The 21,994-nt window shown below is 43.5% G+C and overlaps 1 protein-coding gene across 1 annotated transcript in view; it reads right to left on the bottom strand.

The window, feature by feature from the left end:
- Window positions 1-21,994, bottom strand: part of LGR6 (leucine rich repeat containing G protein-coupled receptor 6) — a 207,511-nt gene that overhangs the window by 13,284 nt on the left and 172,233 nt on the right. Inside the window, exons 7-12 of the mRNA XM_084853644.1 lie at window positions 6,313-6,381; window positions 4,785-4,856; window positions 3,319-3,390; window positions 2,349-2,414; window positions 1,589-1,660; window positions 608-679 (exon numbers count right to left, since the gene is read on the bottom strand). Coding sequence (XP_084709770.1) covers window positions 608-679; window positions 1,589-1,660; window positions 2,349-2,414; window positions 3,319-3,390; window positions 4,785-4,856; window positions 6,313-6,381 — 423 coding nt within the window. The remainder of the gene's footprint in view (window positions 1-607; window positions 680-1,588; window positions 1,661-2,348; window positions 2,415-3,318; window positions 3,391-4,784; window positions 4,857-6,312; window positions 6,382-21,994) is intronic.

Below are 21,994 nucleotides of genomic sequence, written 5' to 3'. Positions count from 1 at the left end.
TCTCACAGGTTGATGGGGCATATCTGCAATATGGTGCACAGTTACGTGGGAGTAAGCTTCGTTGAACTCAGTGGTGGTTACTTCTGGCTGCATAGTTCAATTTGTAAAATACAATTTTGCTTTAGTAAAATATCTTCAGCCAGCTGAAACACAATCTTTTGCTTTTATTTTGAAATACAAACAATCTTGCAATTAAGTGTTACCATGTAAACTGCTAGCATGAAGTAGGAACTCCACCAAAGAAAAGGAATGAAGTATCTGCTGCTGCTTAATTACTTTCCTCATTCTCTGACTTCCTTTATACTAATCTGTCATAAACAATAGTAAAAGCCTCATTATCATCTCATTCACTTGCCAGAGCAAGAAAGTTCCATAAATTAACCAGCAGATAACATCACTGATAACTCCTTGTCTAAAAAAAAGTCTGGGAGTTACACTTTGCTGTGTTCCCCCTCTATTATACCACCAGGTTTGGGTCAAGTGAAAATCATACCTAGTCATCTAAAAGGAGATCAGCAATTTCTTTTTGAGCACCTCAGTTTAAGGTAGTCAGGATTAATTTTCCACATAAGGCATATATCTGTCTTATGTCATCAGTGCAACTTACAGCTTGATGAGAGAGTGGAGGGTCACAAAGGCCTCAGAGTGGATAGACTGGATGTAATTCCAACTCAGGTCTCTGCAAGGCAAAAGCACATACAGTAATGGGCATGGAATATGCTGCTAAGTCTATAAATGCTAAGGCTACAGCTGCTGGACATGTTGCCTGCGTGTCCAGCACAGCTGTCCCTTATAGCCAATGTCTCAAAATCTCAATCCAGTTGTAAGGCAGGGTGAATCCCCTAGTATTCTTGAGTGCATCCCCATGAAAATCTGGGTAATTTCCATTTCACAGGAAGTCCCATTTTATTCATCTCAGGTGCTCCATACCAGCCTTCCCCAACTTGGTGCCCTCCAGATGTGTTGGGCGACAACTCCCAGCATCCCCCAGCCATGGGGGGATCTGGAAGGAACCAGGTTGAAGAAGGCTGCTCCATACAATGGCTGTCATAATTGCTGTCTTGCCCACTTTCAGTAGACTGGGTAGGTTTGGAGGGACAGATGGAGCTGTTAGAAGACTAGCAGGAAAGATGAGTGATGAACTTTAATTTGTTTGTTTATTAAAACATTTATGCTTTGCTTTTCAGTTCAAAAGTTTAAAATATTTAGGAGTACAAATCAGTTTCTGTTCTTGATATGTTCGTAACAGAGGGAAATAGTACATCACAAGCCTTCTGTCTGTGTGAGGTATATAATATGTGTACTTTACATATAAAGTATGTGTTCATATTTTAAGTTCATCTACATCTGGTACTTTTACTCTGTGCCCCTTGCTGTTCATTTGGGGGGCAAAGCAGATGTCATAATAAGAATGAGCTGTTGTGTATCCATGCACGAGTATGGACAATTTGTTTTGAAGGGGTCTTTGTGTGGCTGGGGTCTGTAATCATGCCCGGAGCACACTGCATTATACTACTCACAATCTCCTTACTCTCTTCTCTTTCACTATAATGGAAACCTCTGATAGTTCCCCACAAGCTGTACTTACATGGAGCGCAAGGCCATGAGCTGCCTGAAGGTGTCTGCTCCAATTTCGTGGATGCAGTTGTGCTGAAGGCCACTGCAAAGACAGAGAGGCTGCAATGGGAGAGGGAAACTTGCTTTGCAGAGTTCTTCATCCTCATTGGCAACGGAAGAAAGCAGTGCTGCCATGAAGGTTACTTCCATTAAGGATTGCAAAGGGGTTCACATTTCAAGGGGAAAGTGGATGAAGAAACAAAACAACCCAAGCACACCCACCCCTTTCTCTGCATGCTGGCTCGGGCCTTGGACAGTGCTCCATTCAAATCAAAAGCGTGCTTGTTGGCGGTGCGGGCGGTGGGGTTACAGCGCCAAGATTTGTTTATACCAACATTTCCCAGGCCTCTTCAGCATCTGCTCCCACTATGGAGCCTGGAGGGCTCAATGTCACCAGCTGACATTCCCACCCATGGGTGAGGGGACAAGAAGGGAAACATTGGGGAGATAAATACCTTCTCAACCTGAAGCCCCTCAAGAAATATGTACGATGCTCCCAGCATTCCGTGAACCAGGTGCCTCCAAACATTCATGCAAAAAGTTCTATACTGGGTACGAGCCAGGAAAAAGTGATACATTTTTTTCCAACCTAGAGACAGTAAATCCCCGGAAAAGTCCCAACTAGATGCCTATGCTCCAGGATCCACCTCTCAGTTGTTCACCCATTGCCACTGGGCACCTGCTCATATTTGGGGATTCCACCTCAGCTTGCCCCAAAACAAGTTACTCACATTTCTTCCAGCCTCTGGCAGTAATGGAAACTGGGCAGCTCCTCAATTTGATTGTGCGAGAGCTCACTGTGAGGAAAATGACAAAGGTGAGAACAAAGCCAGCCTTCTTGAAGGCCCTCTTGGAATGTGTCTGGGGAAGAGGAAAGGAGTGGGTGACTTCAGGCTATGCAGCTGGGGAAGCAGGAAACCCCCGAGACAGGTAACATCCATGTGGCACCCACCTGATGCTTGGCACCAGTCTGTTCATTTACTTCTGTGCCTTGTTTCCCAATATTATTGGGAAATCTGAAATTACTTAACCCCTCCCCTACTCACTCTGCTTCTTTCTGCATCTTTCCATGGTATCCAGTTCAACAAACAATCAAACCCAGAGCTATAACTGACTACTACTTCGTGTTTTTCTAGGACCTGACATACACAATTGTCCACCACATGAAGACTGCCGTAAAATAAGTTTCTGAGTCTAAGGTAAGTATGATGCCCTTGTAACACTTAAAACAGTTTGGTTCATGAGCTGGGGGGTATGAAAGAGCTGTAGATATCATTCCAGAGTCAGTGATTTTCCACTCCAGCATTTTCTTCAACTTGCACCACCACAAGTACACTTTGGTTTTAATCTTGGGTGATCTCTCCCCATCCTGCTTTCCCCATCCTCTGCAGCTTATCAGCATGATCAGCTCTCAAACTAACATGCCCTGATACTTGTGTGAGTTGTATTCAAGGACCAGAGTGGTAAGCTATATGATCGTTGATGGAAATCATCTGAGGAGCAATGCCAAGGTGATCACAGGTATCCCTTTATTGTCGGTTCCCTGGAATGGAGAAAGCAGCAGAGTGGAAAACATGTTGTGGCTGCACAGTGCACTTTTGTGCCTGACTGTTCAGCAACAGAGATCTATGACTGGTGTGTTGGCAGTAAAGACACCTCTCAAGAGCCTTAATAAGAATGGAAAGTGTGTTTATAACTCACAGGATGCGCAAGCTGGGCAGCTGCTGGCACATTCCCTCAGGAAGCAAATGGATCCCAGCCTGGGTCAAGGTCCTGTGAGAGAGAAGAAGATACAGTTAATGCCATTATTCACAAGGAGGCTTAAAAGGCTTAGCCCAGAGGTAGGCAACCAAAAGCCCACCAGATACTTTGGATGACAACTCCCATACACCCCAGCTAGCCTGACCAATGGTCAGGAATTACGAGAGTTGTAGTTCCAAACATCTGGAAGGCACCCAGTTGCCTACCCCTGGTTTAGCCATTCTCTACTGCCAGTGTGAATACTGCTGAGGGAGATTCAGCTAGAATCAGAAGGGATGTAGCATGTGGCATGTAGAAATCTATTACACATGGGAGAACAGGGTGAAGGCAAGCACAAGTTGTTGCATCCCTGGGCTGGTTAGCATGATTGTCATGGTCCACGGGCTATTTTGGGATTATGCGAGGGTTGTTTAACCCTCACATAGGCCACCCTCACCAGGTTGCACAACACGATAAGCCACAGTGACCACCTGCCATGGTTTGAATATTCAAAAGGGGGGCCGGCATGCACCGCGCTACAATGCAACCCACCATTACTTAAATAAGCCACGGTGGGCCACAGTGATCATGCAAATCCAGTCACTGTCTCTTACGGCCATGGGGAAAGACAAGGAAATGTCATCCTGGCTGAGCCAAGTATACCCTTTGCCTGGCCAAATTTCTACAACAATGAAGCTGTGACACAGCCTGTGCATAGCTCCCAAACAATATCAGATACTAGCTAATCACGACTTTGGCTGCTACAGTATCACTCTAAAAATTGCTATCATAAAGGAAAGTGGAAAACTGCCTGAAAAAGCATCTTCAGAGTTCCCTCTGCACCCCATTTAAACCTTCACATCTTCCTGTGGCTCAAAGGAGACCATTACCTTGCACTAATTTGGATAAGGACAATACCAAAACCAATTATCTGCCCATTATTTTCTTTCCCTGAATGGAATACAGTAGATTATTTGAGTTTAGAAAGAGGTAAAGGAAACCCAAGCAAAAACTTTCCAACTCACTTTGGTGTTCTTTCCTTAGTCTGCCTTCAATAAATAAACAGGTTAAATGCACCAGGTTCCAGTGAAAACTTCCTGCTAGAGGAAGGCTTCAGATACAATCTTTGCTGATTTACCCCTCAACCTGGAGCCCCCTCTGTCACCTCTCATGTTGCTCTGGAAGGCCTTCTGCTCCTCCAGAACTGCTTTTGAGGAGGTTCAGGGGGCTGCAGGGGGAAGAAGGAAGGGTAAAGATTGCCTCCCCGTCCCTTTCCTCCAGCATGAATGGATCGCCAATAAGTGCTACTCCGGATCCAACCCTATGACCAGCTCTCTTATGACATTTGGGGGTGGGGGGGGGGAGAGAGAGAGAGAGAGAGATGAGGGTAATGCAGTAACCCTGGGTTTAATAGTCCTGTTCCTTACATAATCTGGAGTAATGGATTCCCAGCAAATGCTTTCTCTGGAATAGCCTTGATGTTGTTGTTATGGAAACCCCTGTTAAGCAAAAAGACACCAGGCTGCTTAATAGGAAGAATATAGACGGGGTTTGTTTAAACACAGAAAGTTTTAGGGTAGCTTCACACAACTTAACATTTACTACATGGAAATTCTGTGAATCCTGCATTTAGTCTGTCACATGTGATGAATGCACAGACTTTTGTTTTGCTGCTTGTGCATGTGGCAGGAAGCTACCACCAATCATACTTCCCTGCTCTGTGTACATGAGGCTAAACAGACAGATGTAGGCATGATCACTTAGGAAACCCATCCTTTTATTTGTTAACATCTGTATTTCACCAGTCCTCTGTGGAAACAAAAGCTGTATTTTTAGCCTTCCAGCAACTCTGACCCAGTTCATATGTAACAGCAGCAGTTCCTGGGTTCTTTAATGGGCATTTGTTGGGTTAACCCACAGTTTCTGGGTTTGCACATAATGAAAAACCAAGGAACAGGGTGTTCCTGGGTTGTTAATTAAAGTGGAAAGGTCTCGAGTGTGGCTCATGCACTCTGCTCGTCCCCAACAATTCCTGGGTTAAACAACCCAGGAATTACTGCTATTATGTGCACGCCAGGTCAATGTGATGTGACAGTGTGTATGTGTGACTTTTTGAGATGCAAACATGGGATGAAAGATACATATTGTTTTAAAAAGTCAGCATTATAACCAAATGTTATTAGTAGCATCTGTCAAACAGCATATCAAAAACAGGAGTTATAAGCAGAATATATGCAAGCAAATACAGCAGACAAGTCCTATGCTCATGCGAATCTAACAATGTAAACTTTGTAGTCTACACCTGTATCCTGGGAGCACCGTAATCTGGTGTGGGCATCTGAAGCACCACCGATGTGTGGAATGCAGGAAGTACTGAAACAATGCATGCCAAATTAGGACCATTTGAACAGGCCCTAAAGGTTGGGAAAACCTATTACCCATAATGCATGCCCCTTTCTTGAGAAGCCACAAATTGCCCATGCCCTGGAAAAATGAATGGACCTCAGTGAGGTGGAAAATGAGAAAGCTCCACTGAAGGTGGTAATTAGAGGGTCAGAGCTTCTTCTAAAGGGACACAGGCCTGGAGGTAAAAAGCAGTAGGGGCTGCAAAAATTGGGCCTGTGAAAGATTTCCAACTTGTCAGTGCTGTGTGCTTTCAACAGCTCTCTCAAGAGAGGTGTATGCCCATCTCATCCTTTGGGCCAAATGTCATTGCTATTAAAGCCCATGATGGTTTGCCAAGTGCCACCACAACTCTGGGAATTCTACTTGACACTAATGATGTCTGTGAGGCATTTGTTGCAATGCTGGAGAGGAGCAAGCTGAATTTATGAGAGAAATGGTGAAAGAGGAATGCACATTAAGGTTTGGAATGGCAGTTCTGTCCACATTAAAAGAGGGCCCAGATTATCTGTTTGAGCATTATTCCTACAGAAAGTACAAGAAACGCCTTACAGCTCTTGAAGTCGTCCGAGTGTCCTAATGGCCACTGGGAATTCCACCAACTCATTATAGTTCAGGTCCCTGGGAGAGAGAAGACAAAGGCATCATTAAGAAAGCTGGAAAAACTCAGCAGAGTGTGTCACATTCCAAAAGGATTGAAAACTTGATTATTAAGCATGGAGAAGAGCTTTCCAAGACTACCCAGATGCCCATGTCTGGAAACATAATCTCAAAGAGATGCCAGAACAGTCCCTGTTAGAAGATTCATTGGGCCAAAGCAGCCTCCAGTCTGTCAGTGATATTGCTGTTTTGGATATACAACAGCCCTGTTAGATGTACTCTCTCTGACATACCCTAGCTGCCCTTCCAGGACAATTTGCCATTTCAGTGTCTTGTCCTACAGTCACCATTGCCCGTTCACACACATCTGCGAAGGCAAAGCAAAATGAAGAGGAAACTCCTTAGCTCAGCCTTCCCCAGCCTGGTGCCCTCCAGATGCTTTGGACTGCAACTCCCAGAATTCCAAGCATCTGGAGGGTTGCAGGCTGGGGAAGGCTGCTTTAAAAGCATACTTTCTTCATAGGCTGGTTTGCCTTGCCCTGTTCCCTAGCTGCTGCTAGGGTAAGTGATGCATGGCAACTTTAAAGAAAGCCAGAAGCTGCAGCTCCCATGGGTTTAATGGGATTCCTTCTCCAATTTGGTAATGCCAGGTAAACCAGTCCTGCTGCAGTACTGATCCATTCATTGAAATGGCAGATAGAAGGGAGTCTAATGCATCATTCCAAAAGAGATGGGGGAGCAATGGAAATGCATGTGCCTCCTCATTAGGATGATAATGTATGAATTAGCCCCTGGATCCTAGAAAATGGGCACTGTACCAAAAGTGCACTAAATACCTTTTTACACAGTCTTACCATTATTTGTTACCAAAGAAATATAGTACAGGCCCAAATACATTTTCTAGGTATGATAGTGCTGGGGCTATAACACATTTATCACATGTCACTTGCAGGGTGAATATAACACCTGCAAGCACCACTAATGTTCCAGGGGGGAATGGGATTTGATACCATGGGCCACATATACAATAAGGCCCCTGCATTAATCATATTTTTGTGGGGTCAGAGGGTGTCACCCCTCCCACCAACTAACACACTGGGGGAAGGGGCTTTCCCCCCTCCATTGGCAGTCTAATTCCAGTGCTGAGACTGTAAGACTCTGGCCCAGGGGGAATCTCTCCATTAGTATTTCTGTGGCTCACGTAAGCAGCGCCAGAAGACAGCTGGCATTTCATTGTTGTTAAAGTTGTTTATGGATATGTTTGCTCATCAAACATCACAGCAGGCAATAGTTCTGCCTTAAGGCAAAGGAATGCATGCAAAAAAAAATAACATGGTATAGCATTCCTTAGAGTGTACCACTTCAAACTGCTGGTGTTTGCCGCTGCCCCCCCCCCCCACGCCATGTCATCAATTCTCTACTCTCCTAGGGTCCTTTTTATTGACATGCTACTTATGTGGGAACACATGGCTGAACCTAAAGCTCAAATGTTGGGACTGTAAAATATAAAACTGCCTGGTTGGTAGGATGTTAGCAGATCCCAAAGATTTGAAATCTCCAGGTTAGCAAGCATCTCGGAGAAGTTTTCTGGAAAAACCTGCAAGGAATCACAGTACAGGGAATTGTTTTGTCACAGGAAAACATGCCTGATACATGTTAAAAGATCATGAGTAAGGAATGTATTGAAACCTACTCCATTAGGGTGTTCAGATGATCAGCGCAGCTTTGGTTGTTTCCTCACCCCTGTGCATGCCGGTTGCGCGATTGGGATTACCCTAATTATCTGGCCGTGTCACAGGTTGCCGTGTCATCTAAACCTGGCATGCGGTGCAGCCGTGCTAACTTGTCACCCACCCTACAACCCCTACTGCAAGTCGTGTGCTGTAGGGTGGGAGAAAAGTCACCACAGCTGCACCACGCACCAGTTTCAGATGATACAGCAACCCACAATGTGGCACAGGTAATTAGGGCAATCCTGGTCACGCAACTGGCACACGCAGGGGCAGGGAAACAACCAACACTGCATTGCCCCCCACCCCCGGCTGATCATCTAAACTGGGTCTATGATTTGTCTGTAGTGGTCCTGAGGCTGCAAATACTTACAGGGAAGACCACGCTGAAGATTATGTGCTGCCCATCATGGGATCTTAGTCCTATTAGTTTAGGACAGGACAGCACAATAGAATACATTTCTGTAAATAGAAATTACTTTCTATTTACATGGTAGCCAAGTAGGTTTTAATTGATGAATATCTTAGAATGTTAGAATAATTACTAGCTCCTGTGGATTACTTTGTAGTTGTACTTAATGGATCCCAAAGTAATTACCACATGAATGGGATTGTGGTTAAAGGACAGAAATAACCATGAACGCACTCTAGAATTAAATGGGATTTGCTGTCTAATTGCTTAGTAACTCCCACTATCCCATACTCCCTCCCAACCACTGCCTTGTAATTATCCTGTAACTCTCCTGTGCCCTTATCCATTGTAGACACTGCTAGATGTGCCTTTTATTAGCAACTGAAAAAAAGAAATATGTAACACAGATCAGTGTCACAAGTGCTCACATGAACTTTATCAACTGCTATAACATCTCTGTAAACTCAGGTGCCACAATCCAAGACTGAGTTACGTATGTTTAACATTATTGATTTCAGTGAGTAAACATACTTAACTCTGTGCTAAACTGTAGCCAGAAATATTTTCTAGATTTTTTTAGGCATCACTCTTCCTTGACACACTGCCATGATTTCAATCGTCACGACTACAGGAGTGTTTTCACAAGCGACACCTTTGTCTTGAATGCATCACTTATTATTGGGAGGTGGGAAATGGAAAAGAGCCTTTTTAATATCGAATGTACATTTTTCAGTGTACCAGTTCATTCAAACTGCAAAAATGGAAAAAGCAAACTCAATAAACTTAAGCTTAAGAGAACAGCCCAAGCAATGTACATTGTAAGAAAAACCTGACTGATCATCTTGTATTGTAATGGGCTAACAGGAGGAGGTTCAAATTGGTTTTGAACCAATTGGTTCAAAATTGGGAAAGGAGTACGACAAGGCTGCATATTGTCACCCTGCTTATTTAACTTATATGCAGAGTACATCATGAGAAACGCTGGGTTGGATGAATCACAGGTCGGAATTAAGATTGCCGGGAGTATTATCAACAACCTCCGATATGCAGACGATACCACCCTAATGGCAGAAAGTGAAGAGGATCTAAAGAGCCTCTTGTTGAGGGTGAAAGAGGAGAGTGCAAAACCTGGTTTGAAACTCCACATTAAAAAACGAAGATCATGGCATCTGTCCCCATCACTTCCTGGCATATAGAAGGGGAAGAAATGGAAGTAGTGACAGATTTTATTTTCTTGGGCTCCAAGATCACCGCAGACGGTGACCGTAGCCATGAAATTAAAAGACGCTTGCTCCTTGGGAGGAAAGCTATGGCACACCTAGACACCATAGTAAGAAGCAGAGACATCACCTTGCCGACAAAGGTCCGTCTAATCAAAGCTATGGTTTTCCCAGTAGTAATGTATGGCTGTGAGAGCTGGACTATAAGGAAGGCTGAGCGCCGAAGAATCGATGCTTTCGAACTGTGGTGCTGGAGAAGACTCTTACGAGTCCCCTGGACTGCAAGGAGGTCCAATCAGTCCATCCTAAAGGAAATCAACCCTGACTGCTCATTGGAAGGACAGATACTGAAGCTGAAGCTCCAATATTTTGGCCACCTAATGCGAAGAGAAAACTCTCTGGAAAAGACCCTGATGCTGGGAAAGACTGAAGGCAAAAGAAGGGGACGGCAGAGGATGAGATGGCTAGATAGCATCACCGATACAATGAATATGAACTTGAGCACGCTCCGGGAGAGAGCGCAGGACAGGAAGGCCTGGCGTGCTATGGTCCATGGGGTCACGAAGAGTCGGACACGACTGAACAACAACAACAACAACAACAACAGGAGGAGGACACCCAAGGCCTCCAGATGACTTTGACTACAACTCCTATAAACCCTGACCATTGGCTATGTTTGCTGGGTCTGATGGGAGTTGTATTTCAAAACATATGGAGGGCACCAGGTTGGGATTTTATGGTGGTGGTGAATCCTTTGGCAGTGACTGGCTGAAATGGTCTGATGAGAAAGAAGCACTTCTCCTACTGTTGCTTGAACACCTCTGGTGTCACATCATATTTCCGAAGGAAGGGGGGATGCTGAGTGATAAGCCTGAAGGAAAATGAGGGATACAGTAGCCATGTGTCCTCTTTTACAGAGGAGAGTCCTCTATTTGAAGGGCTGGCATCAGACTGTTCTCTATTTTGAAGGTGTCCTTTATTTGAAGGGCTGTCCAATCTAAAGATAAAGAACCATCAGCTGGGCCTTGGAGTTGCCCGTCAACAGCAGCAGACTGATCTTGCACACAGTCCACCTGGTCAGTCTTCCATACTATGGAGAGATGTACTGTATTTCTATTTAAATTATAACAACTACTTCTAAGTTTGCATCTATACATATAAATTAGCACACATACTTTTATGCAAATTGCTATCTTCTTTTGTCCTCTTTTTTGGCAATTTGTAGGTGGCCACCTAATGGGGGATGAGGAATGAGTTCCCAGGATATTGGGAAGCAAGTGGGAGGAACTTAAAAAAACAATCTGATGAAGGAATGGTTGAAAGCGAGCAGCAGTGCCCCAAGAAGAGTAGAAGAAACAGTGGCCCACAAGAAAGAAGTGACAAGAAGACCAGAGGAAGAAGTCTGACTCTTAGGAGTCAGAAGAAGCAGTAGACCTAGGAAATGAGGAGTGGAAGAGCAGGGACTGGTCCACAGGAATGAGGAGAAGTGAGAAAAAGTCAGAAGAAGAGATCTGAAAGGATGATTGCATTAGGCTGCAACTGCTGATGGAGAGCTTGCTGGACCAACTTTTCCAGGACCAATAACATTCCTATGAATGTAACAAGCTGTGAAACAGAGGATATCCCTTGTGAAGCTCTAGTCCTCCAAACAGCCTCTTCCATGAACATGAGGAATCTGCCAGTGCTTGATATGATCCATGAAAGTAATGCTAGTAAAAACAAAGTGTCAATAGATAGCCAATATAATTAGCAACATATAAGCCATTCATTTGCTTTTTCAGTTCCTCTTCCAAGCACTCTGTTTCGAGGGCTTTTTTTAATTGCCAGTTGTAATTTTTGTTTGCATATCAAACAGCATGCAAGTACATGCAGGCATAGTTCATCTTGAATGAGTACTGGCATTCTTCACAATGTTGAGAGCCTATCTGGATAAAGCCACAGTCTCTGCTTGGCAGAGAAAGAATGTATTGTATTTTTCAGCACATCCCTCTGGATAAAGGAGCCATCCCTGAACATGATCTGGGAATGCACTGGCTGGAGGGGCAAAAATTATACCAGATGCAAACAGCTTGAGATGTACAAAAGACCTTTCTTAGGAACACCGGTGTTGGGCAATGCAAAGTAAAGAGGCAGTTGTGAAACCTTTGAGGTTTAAAAGCGGGAAGCCTTAGGAAAGTCCCACTGATACACTTGAGGGAGGGAGGGAGGGAGGGAGGGAGGGAAGAAAGAAAGAAAGAAAGAAAGAAAGAAAGAAAGAAAGAAAGAAAGAAACATTAATGTAGGAGGAATGTCCACAGTCCACACCCTAAAAGCACCTCCCCACACACACACACACAAAGATGGGTTTGTAAAATGGGAGAAAAGAAGGCTGGCATAAATACACATAGAGAGCAGTACAAACAGAGGAGGGAGAGAGAGGGGATCTATATAAGAGATAGGCCTTAATTTGAGCCACAATCCACTACAGCTTGGCCACAGAACCTGTTTTTGTTTTTGAATGCAAGAGACTGTCAGCACATGTGAAATAATACTGAAAAAGAGCATCATGGGGCATGTGCAGAGTGCCTTTCCATCACAACTGAGGAACCAAAGCCTGCCTGCTCCCATATGTAGTTTAAGGTGTATTCTGTGCCTTTCTTTGTAATATAGCTTTGCTACATTTAGGACTTCAGGCTTCTTTAGTTTCTGCTAGGCTAATCGCACTGGTGCTTTAGCCTGTCCAAAAACAACTACCTCTCAGATCTAGAAGACCTTCCCCTATCTGAGATACATGAGGGCTCTCTCTACTTACTCAGTGGTGAGGACCATGCACTCCGAACCTGTTCAGGAGTACTTTATTTTTTACTGCATGTTTTCTAGGTCAGCGTTCTCCAACCTGGTGTTCTCTGGATGTGTTAGACTACAGCTCCCATCATCCCCAGTCAGCATGGCCAATAGCAAGTTTGCTGAACATGGGGAGGAGCCATGAGACAGGATTGCAAAGTACCCTGGTTTTAGATTTTAGACCACCTTTTACTGTTATTCAGATACAAATTAGACAAAATACGACAAAACGTTATTCCCAATGTAAAGCTCACAACTGAATAGGAAAGGTCTTGCCAGATTTTCAGAAGAGATACAGGTTTTGATCATTCTTCAGAGGTGTGATAGAGCAGCCACTGATAATGCCTACACAACAGCTAGTGGAATTTTTTTTTTACTAGAACCCCAAGGTCCATCAACTGGAGGCAGGTAAAAAATAGTGGCTAAGGGGTGGGCACATATGCTTAGACTCAAAGAATAGGGTGTCTTTGAGCACATTCTAAGACCAGGAATTTGTTTTCAGTACCATAACTAAGCCCACAGCAGTTTCCCAGTGAAATCAACTCCTGGTTTTCCCCCAACTTTCTTTGTTTTGGCAGCCTAATTTGAGCTGGTACGTGTGTGCGTGCACATGTATTTGATGCTGGTATTGTTCAACAATTGGGAGTGAAAAAAACCCTCCTCACTCATCCACAGCTAATCAACCAGAGATCTACCAATATACCCTGATCTGCCTTCTGCCCACCCCTGGATGTCCATTGGTGGTATGCGGATGGAATAATGAAGAAAGTCTTCTCGGTAGATCTCAGGTGAGATCTAGAGGTTTAGCTGAACAATCTTGTCATTGCTTCATTTACATCCAATGCAGGTGCAATTGTTTTTTCAATGCAAAAACTCTTGGTGTCTTTCCTCCAGCAATCATTTCTACTGTGTGGATATCACATTTTCCCAGCACTTAGAACTGCATTATGTAATTGCTGGGAAAATGCCACTTTCCCTCTGGCCAACACTATCATTTCTAATGCGATTGCTGTTTGGAAGGTGGTTGTATAAATACCACAGGCACTAAATGGATTGTCCCTTCGACATCAGTTATGTCAAGTCACTTGAGTTGTTGGCACCTCCTGTTCACATTTTCTTCCTTTTCTTCCTTTTAGTTCTTAAAATATGTATTCTTTGTTGGATGAGCACTCCCTGATTAATAGCACAAACAAGAAAATAAATGTGTCATTCTATGAAACAAAAAAGAAAATTGGCAGTAGCAAGGCTCCCTTCTCCCTCACCTCATAGTACTCCAAATAGAAAATGGCATATGAAAAGAGGCTATTATTATCATCCATGTTAACGGACTTTCTGGAGCCCAGTCATCCTGCCAAAAGTAGTGGGGAATGGGTGTGAGAGGCAGGACCATAAAACACTTACTCGCTTAACCACATTCAGAGCTGCCAGGTCAGGTTTTGCACCTGGTGCTGCTTTTAAAATAGGAACCTCTTTTAAAAATTCTCCTGGAAAAGCAACAAGCCAACTGAATTTGTTATTGTTCTGGTAAGCTTCCGCGGACCTGTATTTAGAACACCTCAATCAATATTTATTTAGGAGTAAAAGTAAACTGACAGTAGCAATATGATGATTGCTGGATTGGTCTACCAGAGTCATCTGTCTGAACAAATGACACACAGCCTGGAACTATTAATAACTTGTGAGGGGCCAGAGAGAGAAAGAGAGAGAGGAAAACAGATAGCCTCAGCTCAATTTTCTGCTTCTTAGAGGCTATTAGCGGTTCTGGCTAGGAAGCCAAGAAAAAAGTATATGGGACCATAAATTCTTACACAGAACAGCACAATTTTGCAGCTAATAAATGTACAAATGCAGTAAGATTGGAAACTGGAGCTGAAACTTCACTGGTTATTTTCAGCCAGTTCCAAGTGCCTTCCAGGAATTTGGGCAGTGATTGTAACTCTGTGACAGTCCTTGCCCAAGAAAGCAGGAAAAACGGGGCCTTAGCACTTCCAGGCTTTTTGATAGGGCATTATTTTTGCATAGCTGGCTAATACTTTTTCCAAAGCTGCAAATTCTTTTGGCTGCCACTAAGAATCATGCAGGACACTTTTAGTGAACACATTTTGGGTATGGGTAGGCATGTGCCAACTTCTGAATAATGCAAACACTATGGGAGAGTGAAACATGCAAAGAGTACAAAACAGCGTATAGCGGAGAATGGAGACTGGATTCATGAAGAACAGTATTACAGAAACTTGACCCAAGTCAAATTAGCAAGTGGATTTCACAAGAGGGATCCATACCAGTTAAAATTTCCCAAGAAATTTCTGATAAGGAATTTGGCAAAGTTACAGTTAAAGTAGTTGTGATGGGTGATGCCTTGTACATTTGATTTCATCTATGACAGATCAAATTGCCTACAGCTGAAAATGAAAGAGGATATCTATGCCTGTTCCCCACTACCATCTTCAAGGCCCCATCTACACATGGCATTTACTTTAGTTCTACTGCACCCCTGAGACAATTGTGGCACATGATGTATACTCCTCTCCGTAGCAAGTGCAGTTTTTCACTCTGTAAAACCCAGGTTTTTGCAAACTGGTTTTCTGACAGATTTTCCCATTGCGGCAGCTTCAGTGTGGTTTGGGAGTCTGCATGACCTGAACTACCTTTGGTGCAGGCTGGGAGGAGCAGCTCTGATTGGAGGAAGGGGAAGCATCATTAAAGCCTGGACCTGAGGAGAGGAGTGGGCAAAACATGTCTACTCGGAAGTAACTCATTCCCTTCAATTGCACTTTGCAGAGTACAAGTGAAGAGAGGGGTCGGGAGAATCCCTTTGCCTGCTTTTTTTGAAATGTCCAGACCAGCAAATGTATGCATAGGTGTAATGAGTTTAGAAGATGATCGGCTGCAAAGGAGCCTTCTTCCTGCTGAGAAAGGGTGGACACAAGGGGGATATTGGCTAAACATGTCTACTTGGAAGTAACTCCTTCTCCTCCATTGCACTTCACTGAGCAAACAAGCAAGGAGTGGGGCGGGGAGCAAGCCTCTGCTCATTTGCTGCCCTATACCAATGCAGTTGATGACATTCAGTTCTACTCACAGGACTCTGCCCACACAATCCCCAATTAATGTGGTTTCAGGTGCTGTTTGCCCCATGAAAGTGGGTTTTTAAAAAATGTATACACCGCTTTACTGGCTGCGTTTGCCCTGGGAGGAGCAAACCCCATTTAATGAAAATCCGGATTTAAACGGAATTGCCTGAGAAAGTGTTTCCATGTAGATGGGGCCCAACCTGAGGCAGACAGAATATATGGGAATCCTGCTTCACTGTGAAGCTGTTTACATAGCTAAGTTTTAGAAGTTGTTATTCCAGGCTTCTTCCAGGCATATGTACCTTAGTGGTCTCTAAATGTAAAATGGACTCTCCAATGCTTCCAGGAATGCCTTTGCTTTCACAGTAAGAACAAGGAGCAGACCAGAAAGAAAGCATGCTGCTTTTCTGTTCTTCAGGAGCAGTCCAGCAGATGTCACATTTGCAGAAAATACTCAGGTACGTGGAATAAAAGTGGGTTCATTCACATTGTCATGGGAAAATGATGTGATTTGAGAAGTATAAAGATTATCCTGTTCTGATATAATACCAGAATAAAGAGAGTAGCTTCCTGTCATGGAGGAAATAATCCTGAAGAAGGATGAAGATGAGGCTATGACTCTGATTGTGGTTTGCCTGTATAACCGCATATGGGAACCAACATACTACTAGCAGAAATAGTACCCTTTGCTTGGCTTGGGCATAAATCTGGTAGAAGTCAGGGTTAATCAGAGTTTGCTGCACATGCCAACCCTTGCAGCCCAGATTGCTCAGGGCTGTTAGCTCATCCCTTCTCCCATCTCTCCACTCTTGAGGTGCTTCCAGGCAGAAAGGCTCCTAGCGCTATCTATCAGAAGACATTGTGCAGCAATTCCTTCTTTATTTCCTCACCATAGTAAGGAAAAAGATGGAAAAAGTGGTGGAAAAACATGGGAGGATTACAAGTGGAAGATGACAGTGATATCTGGACCCTAACCCCACATAAAATTATGTGAATGAGGCAGTGCAACGGCAACGTAAAAACTTTGTCTGGAAACACTCTTGGGACAATCTTGGAATGAGCTTACACCAGGGGTGAGAAGAAGGTAGATTTGGATCTGCTGGAGGATCTCTGGGTAATTTGTAGTAGATCATGAGGGATTGTTTAACAATTGTAGCAATCCCACCCACCCTAAATCCTCTATTTGGAGAGCTGGCAGAGGACAGTCCTCTATTTGAAGAGGTCTTCTATTTAATGGGCTGTCCAGTCCAAGTCTGTCTTAAAGTCAAAGAACCATAAGGAGGAAGAGCAGGGCCCTTGAAGTTGCCCATTCACAGTTAACACCGGACAGCAGACTGAGTAGACTGAGTGGGCACACAGGTCAACTAATCAGTCTTCTTGACAAAGGTGGGTCAAATACAAAAAAGGTTTTGTATTTCTATTTAAATTATAGATATGATTTCTAAATGTTCACATAGACAAAAGTTATGCAAATTGGTGCCCTCTTTTTGGGGGGATGCAATTCGTCTTTTGGGGGTCAATGTGTAGGTGGCCACCCAAATTTCGGGATTCTAGTTAAAAAAAAGAAAGCAAAGTAGATCCAGCAAGGTGTTAGCATCACTTTATATGATAAAAACTCAGCTGCTTCCTCTATCCCTCCAGGCAATCCCCTCACACTGAGCTTCTTTCTCTAAAGCTTCCGGAAAGTGTTTGTTCTCAGCTGTCTGTTCTGTAGCTGGGGAAGCTTCTGAATTCCATATGGTTTCAATTTTGGCTGAATTTACTTAACAAGTTTAAAGTAGGCCTCAGGGAGCTGGACTCTCCTGGGGGGTCCTTCACTATTCAGATACAAGACACAAAAAGAAGGGTACATACGAATAGGGGAAAGCACAACCAAAGTTGTAGTCACACAGGATAGAATGGTGAGACTAATTATATGGGACTGAGTGATGCTCAGAATTCTACATACAGATTAGGAGACCAAAGGTGGATTTGCATCCATCAGTTCTGCAATTTATTTATGTCTCCTTGTATGCATGGTACTCCTTTTTTAATGCATGCAGCTGCATACCCAAAGGGTCATTGACGGTAAAATGCTTACTGATATGGTGTCCCTAGATTTGCACCCATTCTCTCCTTTGCAAACTCATCCTTCTGCTCATATCATTCCAGCTTCCCTCTGTCTCCTGCTAATTCCAGCTGTTAAGAGTAAAACTAAAACTAGGGCTCAGCTCTAATTTTACTTATAAACAGGTAAATACCCAAGTTATATATGTATTGTCTCTTTAAAACACAAGTAGATAGGATCCTATTCCTAACCCACTCTCCACATGCATATATTTTAGAGCAAAACACATTGGAAAACACACATGCACACCTTCCATCTCATACAGTAAAGGGCAAGCTGATATTAGGATGAGAATAACATATCATAAATGACACATGTCCTTCACCAAAGACTCTGGAGCAAACTTAGCAGGTATGAGATGAGAAGAGAGGTCCTCTTACAGATCAACAACTGGTTAAAGAACAGGAAGCAGGGTGTAGGAATAAATGGGCAGTTCTTCTCACAATAGAGGGATGTAAACAGGGAGGTCCCTCAAGGATCTGTATTGGAACCTGTGCTTTCTAACTTGTTCATAAATGATGTAGAGTTGGGGGTGAACACTGAGATGGCCAAGTTTGCTGCTGACACCAAATTATTTAAGGTGGTTAAAACAAAGGAGGATAGTGCTCCAAAAGATCCTCCGCAAACTGGGGAAATGGGCATTCAAATGGCAAATGTGGTTCAGTGTAAGCAAGTATAAAGTGATGCACGTTGGGGCAAAAATCATAACTTCACATATATGCTGATGGGGTCTGAGCTGGTGGTGACTGACCATGAAAGGATCTTGAGGTTGTGGTGGATAGCTTGATGAAAATGTCAACCCAGTATGTGGCAGCTGTGAAAAAGGTGAATTCTATGTTGGAGATAACTAGAAAAGGAATAAAAAATAAAACTGCCAATATCATAATGCCTTTATGCAAACCTATGGTATGACCACACTTGGAATACCGTGTATAGATCTGGTCATTACACTTGAACAAAGATATCATAGAGCTGGAAAAGGTGTGAAAAAAGGCAACCAAAATGATTAAGGCTGGATCTACACTTACCACCTCTTTTCACTTCCAATGCGGTTTCACCGCCTGCCTTTGACACTACACAGTAGCCGTCTCGAATTGGAACCAGAATTTCCCACTTCCATGCTCCCGCTTTCAATACCCTAATATCCTGGTATTTCCCCTTGATGTGCTCTGATTTTCCACCTTCACTACCGTATCCGGTCGTAGTCCCCTCCCCCACATGTCCATATGCAGCAGTGTTTGTATTTCCCTCCTGTCCAATCACAGCTCTCAACGGCTCCATGTCTTCTTCCAGCTACTGATCGCATAGCTTCCTCAGCAGCCCCCATTTCCTCAGCAACAAGCAAAGGGCTGGATGTGCACACGCTTGTCTGATCTTGGAAGCTAAGCAGGGTCTGCCTCGGTCAGTAGTTGGATGGGTGACCGCCTGGGAATCAGGCTTCCTGCACTGAGCAGGGGGTTGTTGTATCCCTTCAAATGAGATTAAGTTTTACCCCCTCCTATCCCCCGCTCTGGATTTTTAAAAATTTTATTAAGGCGTTATCCTCACAGAATCGGGGCTTCTCCACGATGTTTTTTTTCCTAATTCAGGCATGATCTTTGAAGACTCGAAGTTGTGAAGCTTCACAACTTTGAAGCTTTGAAGATCATGCCTGAATTAGAAAAAAAAAAACATTGTGGAGAAGCCCCGATTCTGTGAGGATAAAGCCTTAATTTTTTAAAAAAACATCCTGAGTGCGGGATAGGAGGGGGTAAAACTTAGTCTCATTTGAAGGGATACAACAACCCCCTGCTCAATGCAGGAAGCCTGATTCCCAGGCGGTCGCCCATCCAACTACTGACCGAGGCCAACCCCGCTTAGCATCTGAGATCAGACAAGCGCACGCAGGAAAACAGCAAGAAAACAGCACAGCGCTCGAGCATGAACCGAGCTTGCGCATTCGATGAAGCACTGCAACGGGGAAAATGGGTGAGTGTGAATAATCACGTTTTAATGTGAGAGCGTTTAACCCGACGGGACACCAAATGCATTGCGATGGCGAGTGCAATGTAGATCGGCCCTAAGAGGCTGAAGCAACTCACCTATGAGGAAAGGTTACTATATTGGGGGCCTTATAGCTTAGAAAAACGCAAGTAAGAGGGGACATGATAGAGATGTATAAAATTATGCATGGTGTGGAACCTGGGGTTATTCACTGAAACTAAATGGTGGAAGATTGAGGACAGACAAAAGGAAATACTTCTTCACATAGCACATCATTTAACTATGGAATTTGCTGCCACAGAATGTAGTTATGTCCACCAACTTGGATGGCTTTAAATGGGTTTAGACAAATGGCTACTAGTCATGATGGCTATGTATTACCTCCAGTATCAGAAGCAGTATGCCTCTGAATATCAGTTGCTGGGGAACATGAGCAGGAGGGTGCTGTTGCCCTTGTGTCTTGCTTGTGGGCTTCCCATGGGCATCTGGTTATGGTCTGGGAGTCATGCCCCCTCTTTAATGAGCTTCCGTCGTGCATTAAAAATGTGGTTGTTCAGGCAGGCATTTGGGGTGGGTTAGGGTATTTTAGAAAATGTTTTTATTGTAGAATTTTATTGTTTTAAACTGTTTTATTGTATATTGTACATCGCTCAGAGTGGCTAGGTGACCAGCCAGATGGGCGATTAATAAATTTAATAATAAATAAATAAATAAATAAATCTGGTTGGCCACTGTGGAAAACATTTGCATATGCTAATGCTGGACTGGATGGGCCTTTAGTCTAATGGAACAGGGCTCTTCTTATGTTCCAGATTGCATTCTCTGTCATATGATGACATTTGGTTCCAGCCAAAAGTCAATTCTCAGGCAATAAAAATCCTGATCTAGGGAATCCTGCCATACCACCCACTTTTTCCATTATGTCATATCTCCTCAGGACTATTTGCATATGGATCTCCAAACTGCAAATACGAGGGCTGTCAGTACTTCAGGCTCTAAATACCTCAGGTGTGCAACTTTTTCAAGACCGAGAAAGTGGTCAAAAACAAAATGTTCTCGCTGTCTTCACAGTCTGCTATATCCACATCTTATTTCTATATAGTGCCAAAGCACATACCTCTACCATTGTAATTGCAATAGAAATTATTAACTGGTCCATTGAAACTCTTACTTAACATCAGGTACATATGTGTATGTTTCATTTAGTTGCAAGTTTTCATGACAGGAAAATAACCTTGCTGCAGAATTGGTCTGTGAAAATGGATAATCCTGGCTTGGATCTAGTCAGTGAACTTGAAAATTGCCTTTGGAAGCTTTCAGATCATCCACAAAGTCAGGTTTTCAAAATTAGGTCTTTCTGCCTAACAGAAAGTAAGATTATTGTGAAAGAAGATTTATTGCATTGATTATAATATTAATATTTATACATGTATTAACTATATTGCAAAGGTATTCTTGTGTCCTGATTCAGCTTCAGTCAAGGAATCATTGCAATTTGAGCCTTTCTTCTCTGATCTCTATCCCACTGAAGCCAGGCCTCCATAATGTGGAACCCCTCAGCTTTTTACCCAGCAGGAAGCTAGGTAAATCTTCTGGTTTTGCTGCTTGCTTGGTATGGCAAAAACAAGGTTTGTCAGTCATCTGGTAGGCCAAAGTACATGATGTAGGGTGGTCATGTAGAGGATAGTCCTGTATTTGAAGGGCTGCCTCTATTTTGAAGGCATTTGAAAGGCTGTCTAGTCCAAGTTCAGTTTAATGATAAAGAACCATCAGAAGGAAGAGCTGGGCCTTGAAGCTGCCCCTCAACAAACTAGCACCTGGACAACAGGTTGAACCGATCAGCGCCCAGGTCACCTGGTCACAGTCTTCCACACTACAGTGAGATGGTCTGTATTTCTATTTAAACTATAATAATGTCTACATTAGCATCTATGCATATAAGTTAGCATATGCAAATTTTATCCTTTTTATTGTTGATTCATATGTGGCCACTCTAGTTGTGGGTCAAATTATGCTTCATGGGTTACAAGTAGTGCAAGCCTAGCCTAAGCAATGAAGCAGGAATGAAGCAGGACAAAAGCTAATAGAGTTTTGCCAAGAGAACATGCTGATCATAGCAAACACTCTTTTCCAACAGCACAAGAGGCGACTCTACACATGGACGTCACCAGATGGTCAATATCGAAATCAGATTGATTATGTCCTTTGCAGCCAAAGATGGAGAAGCTCCATACAGTCAGTCAAAACAAGACCTGGAGCTGACTGTGGCTCAGATCATGAGCTGC

This window comes from Heloderma suspectum, chromosome 4, assembly GCF_057233095.1.
Source record: "Heloderma suspectum isolate Gila_16-S chromosome 4, 16-S_ref, whole genome shotgun sequence".
NCBI classification, from domain to species: Eukaryota; Metazoa; Chordata; class Lepidosauria; order Squamata; family Helodermatidae; genus Heloderma; species Heloderma suspectum.
This window is presented reverse-complemented; position numbering and strand designations above follow the sequence as displayed.